At 40.9% G+C, this 26,974-nt stretch overlaps 1 protein-coding gene across 3 annotated transcripts in view; it reads right to left on the bottom strand.

Annotated features, from left to right (window-relative positions):
* Positions 1-26,974, bottom strand: part of HEATR5A (HEAT repeat containing 5A) — a 191,630-nt gene that overhangs the window by 21,128 nt on the left and 143,528 nt on the right. For all 3 annotated transcript variants that reach the window (XM_075844387.1, XM_075844388.1, XM_075844389.1), the window contains 8 exons: positions 24,332-24,511; positions 23,274-23,513; positions 22,247-22,428; positions 21,226-21,294; positions 20,312-20,488; positions 19,001-19,184; positions 8,051-8,299; positions 4,930-5,057 (listed from right to left, as the gene is read on the bottom strand). In XM_075844387.1, the coding sequence (XP_075700502.1) occupies positions 4,930-5,057; positions 8,051-8,299; positions 19,001-19,184; positions 20,312-20,488; positions 21,226-21,294; positions 22,247-22,428; positions 23,274-23,513; positions 24,332-24,511 (1,409 nt within the window). The remainder of the gene's footprint in view (positions 1-4,929; positions 5,058-8,050; positions 8,300-19,000; positions 19,185-20,311; positions 20,489-21,225; positions 21,295-22,246; positions 22,429-23,273; positions 23,514-24,331; positions 24,512-26,974) is intronic.

Raw genomic sequence — 26,974 nt, 5'->3', positions numbered from 1 at the left:
AAAGGTAATAAAAATATTTTTAAAAAAAAGTGTAAAAATAAAAGTTATAAGTTACATAAACAAAAAATGCTTTTTTTCCTATAATAAGACTTTCATTATAGGAAAAAAATGAACACGTAAAAAAAAGTACACATATTTGGTATCACCGCGTTCGTAACGACCCAAACTATAAAACTATAATGTTATTTTTCCCGCACGATGAACACCCCAAAAAAAACAAAACAATAAAAAACTACAACAGAATCGCTATTTTTTTGGTCACCACCCCTCCCAAAATAGAGAATAAAAAGTGATCAAAAAGTTGCATGTACACAAAAATAGTACCAATAAAAACTACAACCCGTCCCACAAAAAACAAGCCCTTACACAGCTTTTTTGACTAAAAAATAAAAAAGTTATGGCTCTCAGAATATGGTGACACAAAAAATAAATTATTTTGTAAAAAAAAGGTGATTCCATTGCGCAAACGCTGCAAAACATAAAAAAACTATATTCATATGGTATCGCCGCAATCGTACCGACCCGCAGAATAAAGTAAAATTGGAATTTATAGCGCACTGTGAACGCCGCAAAAAACAAACAAACGAAAAAACATTGTCTGAATTGCTGGTTTTTGGTCACCCGGCTTGCGCAAAAAGTGAATAAAAAGGTGATAAAAAAAAAATCGCATGTACCCCAAAATGGTACAAATGAAAACTACAGATTGTCCCGCAACAAATAAGCCCTCACACAGCTCCGGAGGAGAAAAAATAAAAGAGTTCTGGCTCTCAGAATATGGCGATGCAAAATGTGCAGAGCGTTCCAAAAGCGGATACTGACCACATATCTATGAAATATTATTTATTTTCCCCATTATTATACCCTCTTATTATGCCCTGATGTGCTCCGCACAGATTACACATACCCCCATATTATAAACTGAAATACCAGTAAAATCCCAAACAGAACTATTACCAAGCAAAATCTGCGCTCCAAAAGCAAAATGGCGCTCCCTCGCTTCTGAGCCCTGCAGCGTGCCCAAACAGCAGTTTGTGCCCACATATATAGCATCGCCATACCCGGGAGAACCCGCTTAACGTTTTATGAGGTATTTGTCTTCAGTGGCACAAACTGGGCACAACATATTATGCACTAAAATGGCATATCAGCAAAAAATTGCAATATTCACACCATCCGCTGTGCATTAACCTCTTTGCGCACTATGACTTAATTGCACGTCATGGTGCCGGGGTTATGTATGGAGCGGGCTCACGTGCTGAGCCCGCTCCATATGCTGCAGGTGTCAGCTGTGTATTACTGCTGATACCCGGGACTAACAGACAGGAACAGCGATCGTGCGGTTACAGAAGCCTGTAAAAATAACAATATACTGCAATAAATTAGTATTGCAGTATATTGTACCAGCGATCCAATGATCGCTGGTTCAAGTCCCCTAAGGGGACTAATAAAATGTGAAGAAGAATTAACGTTTTTAGTAGTGAGAAAAAAAAAATGAAAGTAAAAAAAAAAATGTAATGTAAAAAAATAAGCAAAATTGGTATTGCTACGTCCGTAAAAGGCTGAACTATTACAAAATACAATTATTTAACCCGCACGGTGAACACCGTAAAAAACGTAAATAATTTAAACCGCCAAAATCGCTGTTTTTTTTTGTCACCTTAGCTCTCAAAAAAAAATGTAACACAACTTTTTGATCACATTTTATGTACCAAGGAATGGTACCAATAAAAACTAAAGCTCATCCCGCAAAAAATAAGACCTCGCACCGCTCAATCAACCGAAAAATAAAAAAGTTACGGCTCTCGGAATGTGGTGAAACAAGACAATTTTTATTTTAACAAATAGATTTTTCTTTGTAAAAGTAGTATAATATAAAAAAAACAATATCAACTTGGTATCACCGTAATTGTATTGAGCCGCAGAATAAAGTAAAGATTTCGTTTTTACCGCACGGCGAAAGATGTAAAAACGAAACCCCCAAAAAATTGAATCAGATTTTTTTCCCAATTTCAGCCCACAAAGAATTTTTTTGCAATTTCCCAGTCCATTTTATGGTACCGGTACTTTAAATGGTGTCAATAGAAACTACAGCTCCTCCCGCAAGAAATAAGCCCTCACACCACTCTATTCACGGAAAAAGAAAAAAGTTATGGCTCTAAGAACGCGGGGAGTGAAAAACGAAAATAAGAAAGCAAAAAATGGATCAGTCCTTGAAGGGTTAATTAATTTCTAATGAAAAAAACGTATGAGCACATGTGGGGTATTTCCATACTCGGGAGAAATCGCTTTACGAAAATTGGTTGTTTTTTCCTCCTTTATCCCTTGTGAAAATTAGAACATTCAACATTTTAGTGGAAAAAATTGTGATATTAATTTTCGCGGCCTAATTCTAATAAATTCTGCAAAAAACCTGTGGGGTCTAAATGCTCACTATACCCCTAGAAAAATGCCTTGAGGGGTGTTTTTAAAATGGGGTCACTTTTGGGGGGTTTCTACTGTTTTGGTCCCTCCAAGGCGTTGCAAACGCGACATGGCACCGAAAACCAATCCAGCAAAATTCGTGCTTCAAAATCCAAATGGCGCGCCTTCCTTTCTGAGCGCTGCCATGGGTCCAATCAGAAGTTTATTACCACATATGGGGCATTGTCGTAATCAGGAGAAAATTCTTTACAAATGTTGTGGTTCTTTTTTTCCTTTATTCCTTGTAAAAATTAAAAATGTCTATGTTTTTTCAGAAAAAAAGTCTCCATGTGTTTTTTTGCGTTCTGCGAATCAGAATTTTGAAGGTCATGTGGCAAAAAACAGAAAAGTTGGACCTTCGATTTAAGAATCTCCCAAGTACAGTGGTCACTCAAGTTACAATGGCTTCACGTTACAATATTTTCAACATACAATGGTCTTCCCAGAACCAATTAATATTGCATGTTGAGGGACCACTGTATTTGGTATTACAATGTAATGTTCAATAAACATTACCTTGGTGAAGTTCACTGATGTGCGCAAACATTTTCTCAAGAAAATGTGAAATTATGTGAGTGAGGGATGTCAGTGCAGTATATCATTAGGGGAGAGGTTTTGCTTGGTGGTTGGAATAATATCATCACACGAGTATTCCTCTCTTCATGACTGACCGCCCTATCTGAGCCTGTTCTATTGTGTTTAGGGCTAGGATAGCTCATTTTTAATGATTTATCAATTAAACAAATATTTTAATTGTTCTATTTCAGGCAGTAAATTTGCTTTACCACTCAATAGTGGTTTATTGACTTTAGCTTTTGTGCTAGACAGTATGCAAATATACTTGGGCAAGCATAGTGAAAACTGTTGTTTAACCACTTGCAGACACAGGACGAGAATACTCGTCCAGAGCGGCGGGTAGCATTCTCGTCCTGTGTGACAGCCAGTGTCCGCGCGCAATCATGAGCGGGGCAACGGCTGTAATACACAGCCGCAGACCCGCTCTAACGACGGATAGAAGAGAAACCGCTCCTCCCCGCCGTTAACCCCTTGAATGCCGCGATCAAAGCTGATCGCAGCATTAAAGTAAATAAGAGAAGGGGGACTGCCCTTTGATCGCATCACAGAAAATTCCTGTGATGCGATCAAAGCCCATAACTTGCATGGCCAGACAGCCTAGGGCCCATTGAAGGACCCCAGGGCTGTCTGACCATATTTCTTGCTGTTAGGGCATAGTGATGTATGCCTTAACAACTGTCTGTGTACTATCAGTACACAGGCTAATGTACTGGCATATAGATATATGCCAGTACATTACAGTTAAAAAATAAAAATAAAAATCCCTCTATGGAATTTTAAAAAAAAAGTTAAATTAATTTTACATTTTTTTTTATGTTAAATAAAAAAAAATTGTTAAAAAAAAGACACAGAAATACAATTTTTTTTACAATAAATAACCTTTTTCAAATATAAGTCCCAAAATTTTAAATAATAGACATATTTGGTATTGTCACGACCGTATTCAAGAGGAAAAGATCAGCACTCCTTGTGGAATTTGGAAAATAAATCTTCTTTATTTATTTAGATAGCCAGCGGAAAGCTGAAAAGCTTGAAGTGGACAAAATACATAAAACGTCCGTCCTCTCTTTTATGTATTTTGTCCACTTTAAGCTTTTCAGCTTTCCGCTGGCTATCTAAATAAATAAAGAAGATTTATTTTCAAAATTCCACAAGGAGTGCTGATCTTTTCCTCCTGAATGCTGTTCCTATAGTGTGGAGATCGCGGTCTTCTTTGTGCACCTGGGAGGGTGAGCTGACATTTCTATTTATTTAATGTCAAGACCGTCACAACCTGTACAACAAATGTATAACATTATTTATGTGATCGGTGTATGGTGTAAAAAATTAAAATAATAAAACTGCAGCGGAACTTCTTTTTTTTGCCAAAATAAAAATTTATAGAAATTAAACGATGTCAAAAATGGTACGTACAACTCGTCCCGCAAAAAAGAAAGTCTCATACAACTAAGTCGTACAAAAAATAAAACAGTTATGAGCGTCAGGATGCAAAGAGGGAGATATTAAAAAATAGTTCTGTCCTCAAGGCCAAAATTGGCCGTGTCCTTAAGGGGTTAAAGGGTTTCCACACAAATCCAAAATTAAGTCGAAGTGTGAGCACATTTAGTGTTCACACATTGCCATATACTTTGTGCTTAATTTTGTTGCTGGGAGTGTATACAGAGCGTAGGTGGTAGGACGGAACACTAAAACAGCCTGCAGGCTCGTCCATGCGAGTGGATGCAAGGACAAGAATGCTTTTATAGAACTCAATGTAAGCAGGCTCATCCTCGCTCACAGCCTGTATTACTGTTCCCCTCTACCGCCTGCTGCTCTCAAAAACAACATGATAGCTCAATATATGATAAAGTGTGAACGCTAATTATGTGGAACCTTATAAGGATCAACATTTACCTTATTAGCCCCTACATGGGCTCTGGGCCAGACACCCCCAAGTAATGCTTTCATAGCCCGTAGACAAGCCGCTATTCTCTCCATAGGGGCATCCACAGGGAGACAACAGAGAAATTCTACACAAATTCCTGTGGAGAAAATTAGAATACAAAATAAGAGTAAAATCGGTGGCAGATAATACAGTAAATCTCTGTTCACATCGGCCTTGTGGCTTCCGTTTATAAAGTGAGCCAAGGCCGGGAGCGGTATCCGTCGTACGATAGATACCACTGCTGCTTGACCCCATTAACTCACAATTTGTGGAATTTGCGATATAGACTCCGAATAGAGACTCCAACACAAATGTGAACAAAAGCCTATGATACTACAATCCTCTCAGATGTCGTCTGAGCCTGATGAAGGAAAAGCAAAACAAAATATCCATTCCCTTTATGTACGAAATAACAATCACCTAATTTGCTTTTATTTTTATTTATTAAAAAAACGCAGCATAAGGAGTTTCTTCCTGCCATTTAAAAAATAAATAACAATTGCTACAAAAACAGTGAATTCTAATGCTGCCTTACTACCCCGGACTTCATGTGGTCTGCCTCCCCCCTTCACCTTAGGGTCTATGCTTCTTTATCTTCTGCCGTCCTGCTGCTTGAATTAAAAATCAGCTATGCCACTACCCAGACTGTTACCAAAACTAAGGTGCAGAGCGCCCTGCACCTTCGGCTGTGAACGCCGTTCCTTGTCAAGCTGAAGACGGCTGACATAGACCGGCTATGTGAGTGGTCTTCAGACTAGCAGGAGAGAGACTATCACAACAAAATGTGCTGGGCAAAAGCTTTTTGTAACTACAATCACTCTTTAACCCCTTAATGACCAGCCTATTTTAGACCTTAATGACCAGGCTATTTTTTACGTTTTTCCATCGTCGCATTCCAAGAGCTATACACTTTTTATTTTTGCGTCGACATAGCTGTATAAGGTCTTGTTTTTTGCGGGACAAGTTGTATTTTTTAATAGCACCATTTTGAGGTACATATTATTTAATGTTGGGTGCCTTTTCTCCTTTATTCCTTGTTTAACCCCTTCCCCCTGCTTGCATTCTGGGCCCTAATGACCAAGCCATTTTTTACGTTTTTCCATTGTCACATTCGAAGAGCTATAACTTTTTTATTTTTGCGTCGACATAGCTGTATAAGGTTTTGTTTTTTGCGGGACAAGTTGTACTTTTTAATAGCACCATTTTGGGGTACATAGAATTTATTCATGAACTTTTCTTAACTTTTTTTGGGGGGGGATAGAAAAAAATCTGAAATTTCGCCACTCTTTTTTGCGTCCTAAATGTACGCTGTTTACCGTGTGGTATAAATAACACAATAAGTTTATTCAGCGGGTTGTTACGATTGCAATGATACCAAATTTGTATTGTTTTTGTATGTTTTACTACTTTTACACAGTAAAAACGCTTTTTTTTCAAAACTATTTGTTTTTGTGTCTCCATATTTGAAGAGCCGTAACGTTTTTATTTTTTCGCCGATGCAGTTGTATGAGGGCTTTTTTTTTGCGGGAAGACTTGTAGTTTTTATTGGTACCATTTTGGAGTAGATGCGACTTTTTGATCACTTTTTAATCACATTTTTTTAAAGTCAGGATTCACAGAAAACAGCAATTTTTCCGTCGTTTTTGATTTAATTTTTTACGGCGTTCACCGTGCGGGTTAAGTAATGTAATAGCTTTATAGTCGGGGTCGTTACGGACGTGACAATACCAAATATGTGTAACTTTTTAACTTTATTTTGGTTTTTTAATAGTAAAGCAGTTTGTAAGGGGAAAAAGTGGGTTTTTCATTTTTTTTTCACATTTTTTTTAAATTAACTTTATTAAAACATTTTTTTTGCTTTTTTACTAGTCCCACTAGGGGACTTTAATATGCGATCCTCCGATCGCTATTATAATACACTGCAATACTTTTGTATCGCAGTGTATTATGCCTGTCCGTTTAAAACGGACAGGCATCTGCTAGGTCATGCCTCCGGCATGATCTAGCAGGCAGTCGTCCAAGCAGACCTGGGGACCTTTATTAGGCCCCCGGCTGCCATGGGGGACACAGACACTCGGCGATCGTATCGCCGGGTGTCGGTGGGAGAGAGAGGGAGCTCCCTCCCTCTCTCCAAAACCACTCAGGTGCGGTGCACGCTATTGTGCACCGCATCTGAGGGGTTAAACGGGTGAGATCGATACTAATATCGATCTCACCCGGCAGAGCAGGGACGCTCCCAGCTCTCAGCTACCTCTGGCAGCTGAGAGCAGGGAGATTTGACAGCTCCCTGCTCTGTTTACTTATTCCGATGCCGCGACGTAAAAAGTCTATGGCATCGGAATAAGGCCCGTTAGTGACCGACGTAAAAAGACTATGGGCCGGTCACTAACGGGTTAAGGCACCTGCTTCATGCACCAACTATATGTACATGACACATAATGCAATATCTACATTAAAAAAAGTGACACTTTCTGGGCAGTTTCTGCAATTTTGAGTGACTGTTGGGTTAAACTCTAAAATTGGAACTATTGTGCTTTGTGACAGGTGGCTGCATTCAAACATGTGTCCAGCAGAACGTTTAGCATCAGTATTTATGAAAACTTAATAATAAATTAAAATTCTGATAATTCAAGTAATTGTTTACTGGAGCTTTAACCACTTGAAAACTGAACAACAACTATAACCCATTCACTGCTAAGGGTGTATGTAATGAATGGGAATTGGGAGAAATAACGGTCAGCCGAACGACCAGTTATCAAATGTTCATGACCACCATACGTTACAGAGTCTTTTGAGGGAGAGTACAAAACTCCTGTTAACTCCCAATGATCCTGAAGAAGAGCTGTGCATATCTCAAAATTGATAAGGACCTCAGCTGTCTTTTATCATTGTATAATAAGCAATAAGAGGAAATAATTTAAAAAAATAAATAAATCTAAATTAGTTACGTATTTTAAGGGTTAATTAAGGAAGGATCTTTTTATCTGATTGGGTTTGGTCTTTTCATCTACCTCACTGCTATTGGGCAGTGGCCATCTACCGGTACTTTTTTCTACTTATTTGTATGTGACTAATATATTAACCACATACCAAGAATTAGGTGAAATCTTTCTGAGTTCAAATCTTCAGGAGACTTGACTGGTTCCCTGGTACTGTGCTCCTGTCCCATAGAAGTCGGAGTGACAGGTCGGGAAAGCTGGCTGCCAGGTTCATCGGAGTCTGCAAGTAGGAAACCAGTGTTTCTAAGCCACAGAGAGGTAGCATGTAGAATGGGAGCCCAGGATGTGAGATAGTGCGGCCTAGCTGCATCACAGGTTTCGGAAGTGTAGAACGCTCCATCTGAAAAAGCAATGAAATAATGAAGGAAAAAGTTAAAAGATATGTGGGTGAGGCACCCATGAATACTTGATGGTTTCATGGTGGAGGAAACTACTCTTAAACTAGCACACCAACAGAATATAATACAGATACTTCTAGAAAAGAAACCGTCATGAAACAAAAACAAATTCTGTTCAATCATTTTTATTAATTTTTTCAGAAAGAGTAGATGCATAATATACATGTCGCAGCATGTTGAATATATATAGAAAAATTACAGCATCTTATTCATCGTAACAGCTTTGTGTCGGTAAAATAGTATAACAATACAACAATATAACAAAACAACAACATCGCTAGCAGCTTGTATATCTTCAAAAGGTATCTTATGAAGAAGAATGATAATAATAATATGGTATTAGTTGCTTGTGTAAGAGCTATATTTGGTGGCATAGAGGGCTGGTTATCCAGCAATTCCAGACGTTGGAGAATTTAGGGAAACTAAGATTGCCATATGCAATTATTCTTTCATAAGCATAAGAAGAATTGATTAGTAACAACAATTCCGCCTGAGTGGGTGTATCAGCACTCTTCCAATGCCTAGTTACAACTAGCTTTGCCATAGCCAATATTTTACATGACAGTATTCTATCTTTCGGAGGGATGTCTTCCATATTTAAGAACAGTAGAGCTAAATGAGGGGATACAGGAATCCGTGTTCCAAACAAGGACTCTAGTAAAGCAAATACCTCTTTCCAATAGCTTAGTATTACTGGACATTCCCATAATACATGTAATAGCGTGCCTCTATTGCCACAACTCCTCCAACATGTTTCTGAAACATCTGGGAACATGATATGTAATTTATCCGGGGTGTAGTACCATTGTAGATGAGTTTTCAAAGCCGCTTCTACCTGGGAGCTACATTGCAATGAACTATGGATCTGGTTATATGCTTTCCTCCATGTTTCCTCTCCAAATGATTTACCCAACATCCGCTCCCATAATAGAACATTATGAGTTTTACGAAAGTCAGTGTGCCCTGACAGTGTATCATAAACCCCTTTAAGTATCTTAGTATTTTTGGCCAGCAAGCTGAAAAGTTTTGCATTACAGATAGGATGGACATTTTTTAAGGTTGATATAAAGTGTCTGACCTGTAGATATTTATAAAAATCGCTTCTTGGAAGGGAGTATGTGAGCTTTAAATATTCAAAGGAGCTCAATACATCATTACAGTACAACTGCGATATTTGGGTGATTCCCCCCAACTTCCATTTGTTTAAATTTAAATGAGGAATGGCCAATTCCAATACTTCTAAAGGAACTTGCGAGTTGGTAAGAGGCGTACGATTAGTGGAGTGTTGTTGTATATAGGACCAACACCCAAGGGCTGCTTTAGTGAATGGGGATACTTGTGAAGGCGTGGCTATGTTCCAAAACTCGAGAAACATGAGGGCTTTCAAGCTAGAAGGATATACATATGATGTTTCTATTTGAACCCAAGGCACTGAGAGATTGGCCGCCCAACCCGGACTGAAAAGTGCCACCAAAGTGGAAGAATAATAGGCATAAATGTCTGGTATACCCAATCCCCCTGATCTTCTATCTCTGGTCAAAATATGTGTTGCAACACGTGGCTTGCGAAAAGACCAAATAAATTTCATGATAGCTTGTTGGATACATTTGAAGAAGGATTTTGGAACGGCTATTGGGACCGTTCTAAACAGGTATAACAGTTTAGGTAATAATAACATTTTAAAGGCTGCAATCCTGCCTATCCAAGACACTTCAAATTTATGTAATCTAGCCATTTCAACCTGGATTGTTTGTAAAAGGGGCTCATAGTTAGATCTGTATAACGACTTGTGGGATTTTGTTAGAGTTATACCCAGGTATGTGATACCTTTATCTCTCCAGTCAAATGGATATCTATACTTAAGGAAATGGAGTACAGAGGGAGAAATGTTTAGTGGTAATATTTGGGACTTCTGGGTATTTAATTTGTATAGTGAGACTTGCCCAAATTTCTGAATACAATCTAAGGTGGCTTCTAAAGAATCCTCTGGGGAGGCTAAGGAAAGTATAATGTCATCTGCATATAAGGAGATTGTATGAATTTGATTGTCAATACATATACCATGAATATTTGTGTGTGTTCGTAGAATGTGGGCTAGGGGTTCCATAGATAGTATAAACACAAGGGGGGATAGAGGGCAACCTTGTCTAGTACCGTTTGTAATTTGGAAAGTGTCAGACAGCAGTCCGTTAGTATATACTTGGGCTGACGGGCACGAATATAGAGCTTTGATAGCATCGATTATACATCCTTTGAACCCCATCTTTCCCAACGTAGAAAAGGCATATCCCCAATGGATACGATCAAACGCTTTTTCAGCGTCTAGGGCTAGCATTACCGAAGGTATCTCTGATTGTTCTATAGTGTGTAGAATCCCTAGCACTCTACGAGTATTGTCTGAGGCCTGTCTACCCTTTATGAATCCTGCTTGGTCTTCCTTGATCAGCGTGGGCAGTAGGGGGGCCAGTCTCATAGCAAGTATTTTTGCGTATATTTTAACGTCTACATTTAATAGTGAGATAGGACGAAAGTTTTGAGGGGCATCTATAGTTTTCCCTGGCTTCGGAATGGTGACGATTAAGGCAGCTTGGTTTTCGGCTGGCAAAGATCCCGAGTCCATTGCTTTCTGAAAAAATCTACACATATACGGCAATAATGTTCCCTGTAATGATTTATAATACATATTGGTAAGTCCATCTGGGCCAGGGGATTTGCCGTTGGGCATTAGTTTAAGAACATCAGAAATTTCCTTTTCTAAGAACGGGGCATTTAAACTAGCCAATTGGGTCTCAGAAAGGTGAGGTAGATTTATTTTTTGCAAAAAGGCTTGGATGTCTACTTCCGACGGATGTGGGGAGAAAGGGTCTTTTTCCAAATTATATAAAGAAGCATAAAAAGCTCGAAATTGGTTAGCAATGTCTGTGGGGTGTGTTATTTTCATTTGGGTGAGGGGATCTGTCAGAAATGGGATCTTGGATTTTTGGTATTGCGCCTTCAGTCTAGCTGCCAGCAGCTTGCCGGCCTTATTGTTCTGTGAGTAATACCTCGTTTTGGTTTTTTTGAGGTTCTTCTCATAATCTGAGAGTAAACTGCATCTAAGGCGTTGTCGGAGAGTGAAAAGCTTTTCAGCGTTTTGTGGCGTCTGCCTAATTTTATTTTGGGTTTCCATGTGGTGAATTTCTGCTGTAAGGGAAGAGATTAAGGCCATTTTCTGTTTTTTAACTATATGTCCCAAGCGAATGAGAGTACCTCTAATAAAGGCTTTGTGGGCGTTCCATAGGGTAAAATCATTGATTTGGGAATTGTCGTTTTGTTGGAAGTATTCCCGAAGGTCACTAGCAATAGTTTGTTTATGTTCCGAATGGGACAGTAAAAAAGGGTTGCATCTCCAGAGGTAGGTAGGGTTGGCTATATTACTCTCCTCAATTGTCAAGGTTATTACCGCATGATCCGACCATTTAATGGTCTCTATAGACGATTTTGTAGTAGAAAAGAGCGATTCTTTGTCCACTAGAAACATATCTATGCGGGAGTAGCTATTATGGGTTGTGGAGTAGAAAGAGTAATCTTTCTCTGTGCTATGTTGAGCCCGCCAAACATCATATAGTTCTTGTTTTAATACCAAAGGTCCAAGTTGAGCCTGAGATTGCCGCGTGGGATTCGTGGTATCCAGAGAAACATCAACTATAGCGTTAAAGTCTCCACAGATTATCACCCTTCCTTGGCGAAATTTGTTCACTATTCGGAATATTTTATGAAGGAAACGAATTTGGTGACGATTGGGAGCATAAACGTTTACAATTGTATAAGTTATGTTGTTAATCATGCAGATTAATATAATGTATCTACCATTTGGGTCAATATGGGCCTGAATCTTTTGGAAAGCAACCGAGTTTTTTACAGCTATTAAAACTCCCCTGGACTTGGCCGTGTAATGTGCTTGGAATGTATGAGGAAATAAATGGTGATTGATGCGATTCGCATCTGTTTGTAATAAATGTGTTTCTTGGGCACATAGAATATCGCATACTATAGATTTAGCTTCTTGCCACATATGTGCTCTTTTATGCGGACTGTTAAGACCGTTAACGTTAAGTGAGGCTAATTTAATAACCATCATACCTGTAAAGAGAAGCTGTGTATTGTCCTACCTGAGGAGGTAATAATTTTGTTTCCCCTTTACCTGTGTATAGTGTGTTCAGCTCATTAATTTCCTGCCGATCATATTCACAATAGGTTTCTCTGCTGCTAGCACAAAAACATAAAAAAGAAATAAACAAAGAACAATAGATTCTATATAAATCTAGCACGAACCATGAACAGATAAAACTGTTCATCAGAAAAGGGGCAAAGACAGTCAGCTTGATGTCGGGCCAACATGACCGCAACTACACCAATATTAGCTAAGCTTCGGTTAAGCCTTCGATGAAGAATATTCCGTCACGTCATCGACCAGCAGAGGTAGGGGAGAGAAGAAGACACATATCAATTCTTTCATCTTTTGTGTTGCTTCCGATGATCCACCATCTGCCATTCATCTCTTATTCTTTGGGGGGGGTGGTTAGATGGTTGTTCTTGTAGCTGTATCGTTATGTCCCAAGCTTTCAGCAATTCCACTCCCTCTGAGATGCTTCGGATCACGTGTAGAGAATTATTCCGATGAATAATTAGGCGGACCGGGAATCCCCAGCGGTATAAGATCTTGTTGACCCGTAGGGCATTTGTTATAGGGGCCAAACATTTTCGTAACTGCATCGTCGCCGCTGAGAGATCTGTAAAAATGGATATCATACTATATTGTGCTGGCGTAGCCTCTTTTTTCTTGAGCGATGACATCAATTGTTCCTTGATATGATAAAAATGAATACGGGCTATTACATCGCGTGGTATTTCGTCCGCAAGATGTTTTGGTTTTGGAAGTCTATGAATTCGGTCTATAATAATATCCCTCGGGGAACATCCAGGAAGCATGGTTTTAATAAATTCTTGTGCAAATTTAAGCAGATCGGACGCAGCGACCTCTTCAGGGATCCCTCTGATCTTAATATTGTTTCTACGGGATCTGTCCTCTAGGTCAGCCATTTTTGCCTTTAACTGAGTAACTTCTGTTTCTAGGTCGTAGTGTGCATCAATCATCTCATTATGAGACACGACAAATTCACTTAGTTTGGATTCAGCATGCTGAACTCTCAGTTCTACATCTTGTATTGCTGATGACAAGGGATGTAACATTTTAGCAAATCCTGCTTGCAGAGAGGTGCTAAGAGCCTGAAGCATGGTCTTCATTGCAAGCTCTGTGACCAAGTTAGCTGAGGAGGGCATATCATCTAAATTGTTTCCCTCTGACAAAGGGCCCCCAGGGGTTATACATTCTCCTACCTGAGTCGCTAGAGGTGCCGGAGAAAATCATTTCTGCCTCTCTTGAGACGAACTCCTAGAGCTCGGCAATGGCGGCGACGGAGATGCAGAGGTAAGTGCTGATGATTGGAGATGGCGCCCCCGTCTTCCTGAATGAGCGAGGGCTGAAGCTGGGAAACCCTGTATCTTTTTCCTCGTCTTTGCTGCAGTGAGTGGAGGAGCTGTCATCGGGACCGAGGCACTTCTCCTCTGAGTAGCTGTGGCCTTATGGAGGCAATGCGGTGAGTGTGAAGGTGGTTCGGAGGTAAGGGAGCCCGCCAAGGAGCACGAGTCTCCTCCATCTTGGATTTCCTCTGCATGCCGTGGCGGGAAGAAGTCCGTGAGCTTGGTAGGTCTCGGAACGGGCCTCCGACGTCTCGGCATGTCGGGTTAGTGTTCCGGTCTGTGTGGGGAACTGATTTCAGCAAGAAGTTGTGCTGGTTCTGAGGCTTTAGTAGCTTTTTTGTAGATTCTGGTGCAGGAGCTCAGTACTCACGCGGCCATTCGGATCGACCGCCAAGCCACGCCCCGAAACAAAAACAAATTCAAACTAAACTCCACTAGATATCTAGGAGACACGTTGCTCAAGCCCCTTCATTCAACAGATCGTTGGGGTGCCAGAAGGTGCCACTCATTAAATACATCCTAAGAATAGGCCAGAAATATCAAAGTCTCAAAAACCTCTTTAACACCTTAAGGACACAGCAATTTTTTCAAATCTGACGTGTCACTTTATGCGCTAATAACTCTGAAATGCTTTTATGTATCCAAGCGATTCTGAGATTGTTTTCTCGTGACACATTGGACTTTATGTTACTGGCAAAATTTGCTCGATACATTCCGTATTTAATTGTGAAAAACTCCAACATTTAGCGAAAAATTGCAAAAATTAGCATTTTTCTAAATTTAAATGTTTCTGCTTTTAAGACAGATAGTTATACCACACAAAATTGTTGCTAATTAACATCCCCCTTATGTCTACTTCAGATTGGCATCGTTTTTTGAACATCCTTTTTTTTTCTAGGACGTTACAAGGCTTAGAACTTTAGCGGCAATTTCTCACATTTTCAAGAAAATTTAAAAAGGCTATTTTTACAGGGGCTAGTTCAGTTGTGAAGTGACTTTTCTGGTCTTATATATTAGAAACCGCCGATAAGTCACCCCATTTTAAAAACTGCACCCTTCAAAGTATTCAAAACAGCATTTGGAAAGTTTCTTAACCTTTTAGACGTTTCACAGGAATTAAAGCAAAGTAGAGGTGAAATTTACTAATTTCATATTTTTTTTGCAAAAATTCATTCTTGATCTATTTTTTTTGTAACACAGAAGATTTTACCAGAGAAACGCAACTCAATATTTATTGCCCAGGTTCTGCAGTTTTTAGAAATATCCCACATGTGGCCTAGTGCGCTTATAGACTTAAGCACCGGCCTCAGAAGCAAAGGAGCACCTAGAGGATTTGGGGGCCTCCTTTTTATTAGAAAATATTTTAGGCACCATGTCAGGTTTGAAGGGCTCTTGCGATGCCAAAACAGTGGAAATCCCGCAAAAGTGACCCCATTTTGGAAACTACACCCATTGAGGAAATTATCTAGGAGTATAGCGAGCATTTTGACAACGCAGGTTTTTGCAGAAATGGTTGGAAGTAGGCCGTGAAAATAAAAATCTACATTCTTTCAAAGAAAATGTAGTTTTAGCTAATTTTTTCTAATTTCCACAAGGACTAAAGGAGAAAAAGCACCACAACATTTGCAAAGCAATTTCTCCTGAGTAAAACACCCCACATGTGGTAATAAACGGCTGTTTGGACATACGGCAGGGCTCAGAAGGGAAAGAGTGCCATTTGGCTTTTGGAACTCAAATTTAGCAGGAATGGTTTGCGGAGGCCATGTCGCATTTTCAAATACCCTGAGGGACCAAACAGTAAAAACGCCAAAAAGTTAGCAAACTACACCCCTTGAAGAATCCATCTAGGGGTGTAGTGAGCATTTTGACCCCCACAGGTGTTTCATAGATTTTATTAGAATTGGGCAGTGAAAATAAAAAACAAAACCTTTCTCTTCAATAAGACGTAGTTTTATCTCAAAATTTTTCATTTTCTCACCAAATAAAAGAAAAAAAGAACCCCAACATTTGTAAAGCAATTTCCCCCGAGTACAGCAATACCCCATATGTGGTCACAAACTGCTGTTTGGGCACAGACTAGGGCTCAGAAGGGAGGTAGCGCCATTTGCTTTTGGAGTACAGATTATGCTGGATTGGTTTCTGGGCGCTATGTCACATTTGCAAAGTCCCTGTGGGACCAAAACAGTGGATCCCCAGAAGTGACACAATTTTAGAAACAACACCCCTCAAGGTATTCACCTAGGGGTGTAGTGAGCATATTAACCCCACAGGTGTTTTGCAGAAATTAGTGTGCACTCGATGTTGCGGAGTGAAAATGGGAATTTTTCCATAGATATGCCAATATGTGGTGCCCATCTTGTGACACGATAACAAGACAGCTCTCTAATTATTATGCTGTGTTTCCCGGTTTTAGAAACACCCTACGTATGGCCCTAATCTTTTTCCTGGACATTCAACAGGGCTCAGGATTGAAAGCGTACCATGCGAAATTGAGGCCTAATTTGACTACAAAGTATTGGTTCACAATTGCAGAGGCTCTGATGTGAAGTAATAAAAGAAACCCCTGAGAAGTAACCCCATTTTGGAAACTGTACCCCTTAAGGCATTTATTAAGAGGTTTAGTGAGCATCTTCACCCCACAGGTATTTTCCATGAATGAATGCGCTGCGGTAGGTGCAAAGTAACAATTTTAATTTTTCCCCAGATATGCCATTTCAGTGGCAAATATGTGGTGCCCAGCTTGTGCCACTGGAGACACACACCCCAAAAATTGTTATAAGGGTTCTCCTGGGTATGGCGACGCCATATATGTGGAAGTAAACTGATGTTTGGACACTCTGTAGGTTCAGAAGGGAGGGAGAACCATTTGGCTTTTGGAGGGTGGATTTTGCTTGGTAGTAGTTTTGGTTGGAGTTTTACTGGTGTTTCCGTTTATAATGTGGGGGCACATGTAAGCCGGGCAGAGTACATCAGGGGCATAGTCAGGTGGTATTATAATAGGGTAAAAAAAATAATCCATATATGTGTGTTATGCTGTGGAGCAATCCTTTCTGCACAGGCCAGTGTCACACTGATAAATGTCCTTTCTTATCCCCCTTTTGGTCCACATTCTGCACCTTTGCAGTTTGGGGGAATTTTGCTGGGAAGTGTTGTCCTGGTATAATACGGGAACCGTCGCTTCCAGCAGATATGTTTGGGCCCTCCCCTTCCTGGTTCCCTAATTTTAGGGGCCTTAATAATTCACCACTTGAAACAGATGAAATGTTCCCCTCGGGTTGGCACAACTGCATATTTTTTCTTTCCTGACTTATTGGAGACTGAACTAATTTTATTTTTTCATAGCTTGTTTTTTGCGAGACGAGTTATAGTTTTTATTGGTACCATGTTTGGATACATGCGACTTTTTGATCACTTTTTATTTCAATTTCTGGAAGACAAAGTGACCAAAAAAACAGCAATTATGGCAGTATTTTTTAGTTTTTTTTTATGGCGTTCACTGTGCGGGATAAATAACATAATATTTTTATAGTTCAGGTCGTTACAGTCGCAGCGATACCAAATATGTATGGTTTATTATTTTTTTCAATAATAAAGGACTTGATAAGTAAAAAAGGGCGATTGTGTTTTATGTTATTACTTGAAACTTTTATTGCATTATTTACAACTTTTATTTGTACTTTTTTTTACACTTTTCTTTAGTCCCACTAGGGGACTTGAAGCTCCAACTGTTTGATTGATGTTCTAATACATTGCACTATCTATGTAGTGTAATGTATTAGAACTGTCAGTTGTTCACTGACAGCAAGCTGATCAGGCTCCGCCTCCGGACGGGGCCTAATTGGCTTCCGTAATGGCATACAGGAAGTCATTGTTAGGCCTCCTGCTGCTTATAGTAGCAGTCGCCAGCCTTGACATTGCATGGCAGGCTGCCGATTTTGCTACATACCGCTAAGATGCAGCGATCGCATTGTATCGCTGCATCGAAGGGGTTAATGGCAGGAATCGGAGCTAGCTCTGGTTCCTGCCGATACAGCGGACACCCACTGCTGATGACGCTGGCTCAGCTTCTGAGCCGGAAGCTGAGCCGGCGCCATCTTGCTGATGGTACGAAAGCCTTATAGGCCCAGCCGCCAAGCGGGGCATAGGAGGCTTTCGTTGCTGGCAGACCGGGAGGTATGTATTAGGCCTCTGATCACCTTTGCAGCCACCGGCAACCCAGCGATCACGTTGCTGGGGTGCCGGTGGCTAAAACTCCTCACATGCTGCGATCTCTATTGAACGCAGCATGTGAGGGGTTAATCTGCCGGATAGGAGGCTAACTCCGGTCCTGGCCGATACCTCAGGGTGCCAGCTGTAACAGCTGGCACCCGGCGGTGATGGCGCTGGCTCAGCTCCTGAGCCAGCTCAATCTCCTTCACGTACAATTACGTGAATTGCGTTAAAACACCAGTTCCCATCACGTAACTGTACGTGATTTTGCGGGAAGGGGTTAAAGGCTATGTAAACCTTTGAAAGCGTCAGTGTGTTTGGTGCAACTTTCAAATTAGTATTTATTTTTGAGATACAGCTGCTCTGTATCCTGTATACAGAGCAGCTGTATCGTTCACTGAATTCTGTACCCGTCAGGTCTGCGGGACTGACGGGTTCAGTGAAAGCGGGTCCTGCATGTCTCTGACACGCAGGATCCACCTGTTATCCATCACATCTAAGTTCATAACTTAGATGTGATAGATTACAGGTGGATCCCGCTGACACTGAACCTGTCAGGTCGACGGGACTGATGGATTCAGGTCTTAGCAAAAGATACAGCTGCTCTGTATACAGGATACAGAACAGCTGTATCTCAAAAAGTAAAAATAATTAAAAAAAAAAACTAAATTGAAAGTTGCACCAAACACACTGACTGACATTTTTATTTAAAACCAAAAACACTTTCAAATGTGTACATAGCCTTTAATCTCCTTTTATGAAGGTCAACAAGTAAATGCTATGACAAAAATAAAAGGTCCACATAAAAATTAAGCATTTTTTCACCTCCTAATTGTGGGAGTCATATCGGTGTTCTCAAAGCAAAAGACAAGGGAACCAATATCAATTAAAGGTTTGCAGGCTACACTTACCGGGTGAAGGAAGCTGATGGCTGCACTCTGGAGGCAGCGTAAGCAATGCATGATCTTGCAAAGCTGACAACCACAACTTGCTTAGAGTAGAAATATCAGCTTGTACCAAGGAAAGTAGACTATCTTCAGGGATACAAACAGACCCTCCTTCAGGTCCTGTTCTTTCCACTGCTGCAATATAGACCTATTAAAGACATTTTGAATTTGTAAGGTTGAAATTATGAAGGATAATTGCTGTGAGATGATAAATACATACAGAAGAACCTAACACGTATAATGTTAAAGGGGTTTTCCAGCCTCCTATCCTCAGGATAGGCCATCAATAGCTGATGAGTCGGGGTGCGACTTTCAAGACCCCCGCCGAACAGCTCTTTTGAAGGGGCAGCAACGCTCGTATTTATTTCTTCTTGCTAACTGTGTATCGTCGACATGCATTTAACGGCGATTCACAGGTATTGCAGCCAGAAATGGGAGAAGGCTGCAATACCTGTGAATTGGCACTAAATGCGTGTTGACGATACACAGCGAGCAAGGAGGAATGAAGGTGTAGCAGCACTCGTACGGGTGCTGCGGCCCCTTCAAAATAGATGATCGGCGGGGGTCCCGGGAGTCGGACCCTGACCCATCAATTTTTAGTGGCTGGAAAACCCCTTTAAAGCGATGTACTCCCTGTTTTCACTATTACAGTATGGTTTCTGTAGCTAGTGGCTGTTATTTATTTGACAAATTTTTTACCCTGGTCAGAATATATGTGAGGCTTCACTTCCTTATGTAAAACTATGTGCATTAGATTCTATTCCATCAGGTTTCCATTGCTTTTTGATTGGCAAAAACAGGCTAGTCTTCTGCACTATTCTGCCCAACTAAAAAAAACAAAAAAAAACTTGATAGACCTATTATAATTCAGTGGGATCTGTTAGGAACTGGTGCAATATGGATTAAAACCGATTTCTCATATTGTTTATGGATCCTGTAAATACAGAACTCATGATGGCAGAGGCTATTCCCTATTTATAAACAGGCATCTGTTTGCGAGTGTTGTCACTAAGTGATGTGTCACATAATCTTTACATAGAATGAAAAATACTGATAAAACGATGGATGGGAATGATGCATCATGTGACCCAAATAAAAATTAAGTTATTTGCCCTAACAAAATGGCATAAACAAAACAGACAGTCCAAGGGTCCTTTAATGGACTCCGGAATGTCTACCCACATAAGGTATGGGTAGCGCTGTGCTATTACAGTACGGAACGCTAATGACAAGGTTTGTTTTTACACGCTTAATGGAAACTTGCATTTAACTTACTTCTGCCCAGGCCTTCAGCACAGCCAATGTCTCCATAGTAGTGGTGCTTTCACTATATACACTTGAGGTTTCTTTCATCATTTGCACTCTGCTCAGAGAAGACAGGAGCAGCTGCTGAATTCTGTGCAAGTCCGATGGGTCCTTCACTACTCCACTAGCCAGCCATGCACTGCAAACCTGTATGAGGGATGAACACACACACACATATATATATATATATATATATATATATATATATATCCTGTTATTTATATAGCACAAGAGCTGTATATGTTTCACTCATATCAGTGAGTTCCGCTTTAAACCATCATGTTCAATCTGTAGCTGGTGGTGCGCAAAGCCCTTTTTAAGTTCATTAATGGCTAACGTCAGCGTACCATGTACAAATGCCTTAAAGGCATTCCACACAATAGGAAAATGGGTACTAATGGCGTAATCTAAAAAATATTGGTGTAATTTCTCTAGGGAACAGTGGGAGGGGAGCAAGAGCATGAACCAAAAAGGGCTTATTCTCACCAACTGGGCCTAGGAGAAGTTTAGATAGTTTCAGCACTAACGTGCCAGATGAGTGTTTCGTACTTGATCTAGCTAGATATTGCATATCGGTAATCACTGGAAGATACAGCGCGTGGGTGACCATATGGCCCACACTAGAAAGGAAGGTCCTTGGGTATGAGAAACAGTAGTACAGGTGTTCGAGAGGACCTGGTTACCTTCTTGGCACCAGTTTTGTTGAATCTAGACCATCTGTGGGGACCTGTCCGAAAGGCAGACCATGTTGCCCAACAAATTGATCTGGACACTATGATAAGAAATCAGGAAGTCTAGTGCTAGTCAGAAAGGGGACTGCATACTTTTTAATTGTGACAACCATAAAACCATGTACTTTACAAAGAATATAGATCATTATTTACCTGGCAGGCCTTAGCAGTGACATCAGGATGAGAATCTGAGTTGAAAGCTGGTCTTACTGCAGCTACAACCTGTCAACAGAAAAAGTTAATGATATAAATATTACACTCAGGCCCCATTCACACGACCATAGAATTCATCCGTAATTATGGTCCATAATTGCAGCCCCTTTCACTTCTATTGCCCACAGACACCTTTCCATATATTTATGGAAAGGTGTCCGTGGTGTAGAAAGGCTCCGCAAAAGATAGTAAAAGTCCTATATTTTTCTTTTTACGGACTGTGCTACCCCATACTTTATATGGGAGCACGGCCTGCAAATGGACTGTGATTACGGGCACGGTCGTGTGCAGGGGGCCTGAGAAAGTATTAGTATATGCTGTGTGAGACAGTGACAGGTAAAGTCATTGAGGGAAGGTATATTTCCCCTAGAATCCTGTCATATGTATCCTAGGCTCCAGGGAATGAGTAGTTCTTGCAATAGAAAGCTCTAGCTTTCCAATCTCGGCTTAAGGAAAAGCCGGAAAAAAGGGCCTGGAGTTGGATTGGAGAAGAGCAGGGCGGATTCCCCAATCCCTAGTCCATCTCTGTTTGTAGGACAAGGCTGCTGCTCAATTAGCTGCACCTGTAGCCTGTGTATAAAAGGTGCAGACACAGTGTGTGGGAGTCTCACCCCTGACTCAGACTGGAGACTACTAAGGCTGGAGTAGCCTGTATGCTATGTGAGTAAAGACCTGTGTTACTTTGTGTCCAGTGCCTGGTAGGAAGGCACTCGGTATAGTTAGATAATATCTTGTTTAGTTAGTGCTCAGACGAGCAGGATTTATTTTGTATTTTGCCTTGTTGTACAAGAGGCTGTTTCTTTGACAAGAATAAAAACACAGGCAAAGCCCTGTTATGACTTTTAATGCACGGTGTCCCTGTCTCTGGCTACAAAGAAACTGCTGTACCAACCTCTCCTGATGCTAAACTCTCACAGCTGATTGATGGATTTCCCAGTGAGAATATTCAATGTCAACTTACATTGGCTTGATATTGCTCTAGTATAAGATGACCAGGAAATTCAGGTTCAGGCACAGAGGAAAATCGTTGTATAACCTGGAGTAGCGCCTGGAGCCCAACCAGACGGAGATGCTCACTATGATCTGTGGCTGCCATGAAGGACAAGCGAACCAGTTCTTGAAGATGCAGAACCAGGAAATCTCCTGAGAAACAATATAAGTTGTGTATTGGTCAATGAGAATTTTTTACTAATCCTAATAGTCCAACAAAATTTATACCTTAAAGGGGTTGTCCACCTTCTGACAACTGATGACCTATCCACCGGATAGGACATCAGTATATCATCGGTGCGGGTCCGACACCCAGACCCCGCACTGATAAGCCGCTCTGGTGGCCTGCGGGCACCGGTTATTGTGGCACATACTGCTATGTACGGAGCCCGAAAGCAGTTGGCTCCGTACATAAAATAGTGGTCGTACTGCAGAACTGCAGGTCTGCTCCTATTCACTTGAATAGGAGCAGAGCTGCAGTACTGCAGCTCGGTCGCTATTCCGTGGCCAGAGCGAAGTGCTTCCGGCATGTTCGTCCAGTGCACGGAGACACTGGACCAGCTGATCTGTGCGGGGTTCGGGTGTCGGACCCCCACAGATCATGTACTGATGACCTACGGGGTGGATAGGTCATCAGTTGTCAGAAGGTGGGAAACCACTTTAACCATCCGATCCAAACCTATACACTATTTTAGAATTGTCAAGATTTTATGTTATTGTGAGTTTTAATCTTTTGGAAGCCTGTCTTTTTAGCATAAAATAATTTTTTGTTGAATAGATTTTTATTGTTAAAAAAAAGTCAGGGATATCTGAGTAACTTAAATTACAGCCCACTGACGAACTACAAGGTAATCCGTTGTATAACATAATTTGCAAGAACTAATGGGTGAAAAAATAAACATTTGATAGAAAAGGCAGGAAAATCAAATAGCTTACAAAAAAAACAATAGAAAATATATTCTATCAATTTGTAAAAAAACCATACTTTTGTCACTTACTGTCCGGTTCCTTGTGCTTCATCTCCTGGGCCTCAACCATGTTGAAGTGTGTACCTCCCTCTCCCGCACACTGTGACACTAGCATACTAACACATTCCATTGAAAACACTCTTGTGTGCCAACGTGGACTAACTGTTAGGGTAGAGGCCTCTTCTTTTCTGGATGTTAGCACAGAGTCAGAGCAGGATTGCTCGCAGTCTTCTTCTGGAGTAGTATCCACTGAGGCAACTGCAGCAAAATCTAAGTGGACAAAAAGGCTCTTATATATGTCACAATTGCATATTACACAATTTATTTTCCAATCTAAGCCTATCCTTAAAGCGTACTTAACCTTTCATGTGACTTCTCATAATAAACTGTCATATGTATTCACATGAGCAATAACTATTTCTGGCCATTATATGACATTTTTTTTTAGCAGTTTCCTCTCTGCAGGCTCTATTTCTAATTCTCAAGCTTTCTCTAAGCTAGTTGACTGCTATCATGTCTTCTATACACTGCACACATAGGGATAGGGGAGCAGGATTCTCTTCTCTATCTATCGTATATATAGAAAAAGCAACATAGAAGACATTATACAGCAGTAATGAGCAGAGTAGCTGTGAATAAAACACTGGGGTATGATATAACAATTACTAGAAGCTGCAGCAGCATTGAGACGACAATACAGCAGTAATTAACAGTGTAGTTGTGACTCCAGCACTGGGGTAAGATATAACACTTACTAGAAGCTACAGCAGCGTGTGTGTCTCTCTCTGCCTCTCTCTCACTCTGCTCCTGCTCCCTCCTCTATAGACTTTTATGGGCAGCTGTAACCTGATCCCTCAGTGAGCTGATGGTCCATCTCTCATCTTGAGGAGACGGAAAAAGAACTAAATTCAGAGTGAGTGAACAGTTAGGAAGCAGGGGTTAGGAAAGGAGCCTGATAATTGGAAAAAGAGGATTTTTTTCTTTAATAAGATATAATACAAAGTTTCCTATATTCGCTCAAACTATTGATTCATGCAAAGTTTGTTAAAAAATTGTGACCATTTAACTCTCATTTAATTGAACTTCACCTGCAGAAGCCGAGAGAATATCTTTGTGCAGCCGCAGCCAGAAAGAAAGACGGCGGAGTCCTGTACAGCTCTGCATGTGTAGGAGGGTTTCTTTCACATCTTGACGCAGTTGCAGGTCACTCTCTCTGTCTAAAAGGCTCAGCAAAACTCCTTCTAAGCCAAGCTCTCGCATATTCACATCTGTCGAAGAGGGCAAATAATTCAGATGTACAGTAGTTAGTTGAATGTGCTCAGCTATTTCACTTTCAAGTTGACCACTTTTTAGCATAACCAATATCTTATCCACATATTCACTATGCCTTTCCAACATGGTCTATTAAGGAGGGTTCTCTGGTCACAAAATATTTGAAATGATGGCAAAACCAGAAGTACATGCACTAATAATAATATGTGATAATGTAGTGTAGGGATGCACAACCCTTTCTGGTCTGAGGGCCACATTGTCAGTTTGTACCATGTCCGAGGGCCCGCAATACATCTGACACATTTATGACATCAACATCCACCTCTGCGTCAGTTTTACCCAGATTGCGACTTTAACCCTTTCATGTCGCCAATCAGGCTATTTATGTGGCTGCAGCAAATACCACATGCAGAAACAAAAATAGATGGGATCTTGTTTAATGGTAGATCGCACTGCATAGTGATCTACCATTAAACAAATCACGCTGACACGGTGGGCAGCTCCATGTCACAAAATACACTAAACACAGCGCTCAAAGTGCCAACTATTCTTATTAGCATGTAAATATCCAAATTGTCTGCTCAACATATGACATACCTGATGGCTACAGGCAAAATAAAGGGTTTGTCTACTATGCCCTATTAAAGTCAACAGAGGTTATAGACATTGTACCCACTTGGGAACCCCCATCTGTTAGCTAGAGGGGAAAGTCATTGTAAATAGCGTTTCTCCCTCTAGACGACCTAGTTCAATTGGTTTTGCTGCAGGGAAAATAAGGACTCGCTGGCAACTTCCTTTGGCATTGACGGCAGATTGTCAGCAGATTGTCAGCACATTGTCGGAACACCTTATTAATCAGAAAAGCTTGTGCAACCCAGACAACCAATTTAAAAGGATTTTCTAATCTTTAAAAATTGTCTGCAGATCGTTTAATTGCAGTAATATCAGTCACTTTCTAATGTACTATCTGTAGCTAAATGTCATTGTAAGAAAGTCTCACATGCAGTCACATGACCATGCGCCTGGTGTTTATCTACTGTTCGTGTCACTTCCTGCACTCTGTCTCCTTTTTCCTCCCTGAAATTTAGGAAATCGCATGCCTCTTATCTCCCCCTCCCTCCCTATCTCTGGAGGGACGTTTCACATGCTGGTCAGCAGATAGTGCACAGTCTAGAAGCAGAACAGCAGAGCCGTCTCTTAGTGGCAGACAGTGAGTAATTACAGCATTAGCTTACAAATTGTAATAAAGGAGCATGCAGGCAACTGTAACAAGAGGCAATGTCTGTGAGAAGAGAGAGGAATCATGGGAACTATAATCCTTTACATCGTAATCCCGCCCAGAGCAAGCCCTAGCAGAATGAAAAGAATAGTGCTGTACAGAGCTAGCCAAATAAAAAATAACCGCTTCTGAGCGTCATCTAGTGAGCAGTCCAGAGGCATGCAGGTACTTTTTCTTTTATTCACAGCAGATGTCAGTGTGTCATAAAAACAGAATTTTTTAAATACTCACCGTAAAATCCTTTTCTTGTCCAGTTCATTGGGGGACACAGGCTGTGGGTATATGCTGTTGCCACGAAGGGGCTTGAAACTATGAAATAAAAAAGTGACTCCTCGTACAGGATATGCCCTGCCCACAGACATTGAGCTATTCAGTTTGTCCGCAAGCAGTAGGAGAAGCAGATACAAGGTAAGATAAGTATGTCAAACATGAGAGGGTAATCCATCAAACAGACAACCGTAAATGCAAAAAAACCTTGAAAACAATTGGGTGGTAGCTGTGTCTCCCAATGAATTGGACACGAAAAGGACTTTACGGTGAGTACTCAAAAATCCTGTTTTCTTGTTATTTCTTGTCATTGTGGGACGTCCTAGAGCAGTCTCCAGAGGCGGGAACAGAACACAGGACCAATATTGTAAGGTATTTCAGAGATGTCTGCAATACCTTGCGACCCAGAGAAGCATTTGCAGAGAAATAGGTATGCACCTGGTAAAACTTGACAAATGTGTGCAGTGAAGACCACGTGACCGCCATGCACAATTGAAGGGCAGAGGCCTAATGTCGCACAGCCCAGGAAGTCGCAATCGCTCTGGTAGAGTGGGCCGTGAAACGGAAAGAGGGAACCCTTCCCCGGACGCAATAAGCCTTGCAAGCAATCATTCAAATTCACAGAGCAATGGTGTCCTTAGGCCCTGTTCACACAGGGTTTTCTAGTGCCGATTTTGCCGCGGAAGCCACGTTGGAATCAGGTCCAAAAAACGTCAGAAATCGCCCCCCATTGTTTTCAATGGGAGGCAATGGCGTATTTTTCCCTGGGCGGCTTTCAGCCGCTCGCGGAAAAAAAAGTACCATGTCCTTTCTTGCGGTGGTTACGCCTCTGACCTCCCATTAAAATCAATGGGACACATAAAAACCAGCGGTGCTAGTTTCTGAGAGTTGTTCGCTGCATTTTTTTTTACAG

Source organism: Rhinoderma darwinii, chromosome 12, assembly GCF_050947455.1.
Source record: "Rhinoderma darwinii isolate aRhiDar2 chromosome 12, aRhiDar2.hap1, whole genome shotgun sequence".
Lineage (NCBI taxonomy): Eukaryota > Metazoa > Chordata > Amphibia > Anura > Rhinodermatidae > Rhinoderma > Rhinoderma darwinii.
Note: the sequence above shows the minus strand (reverse complement) of the source record. Positions and strands in the feature narration are given on the sequence as shown.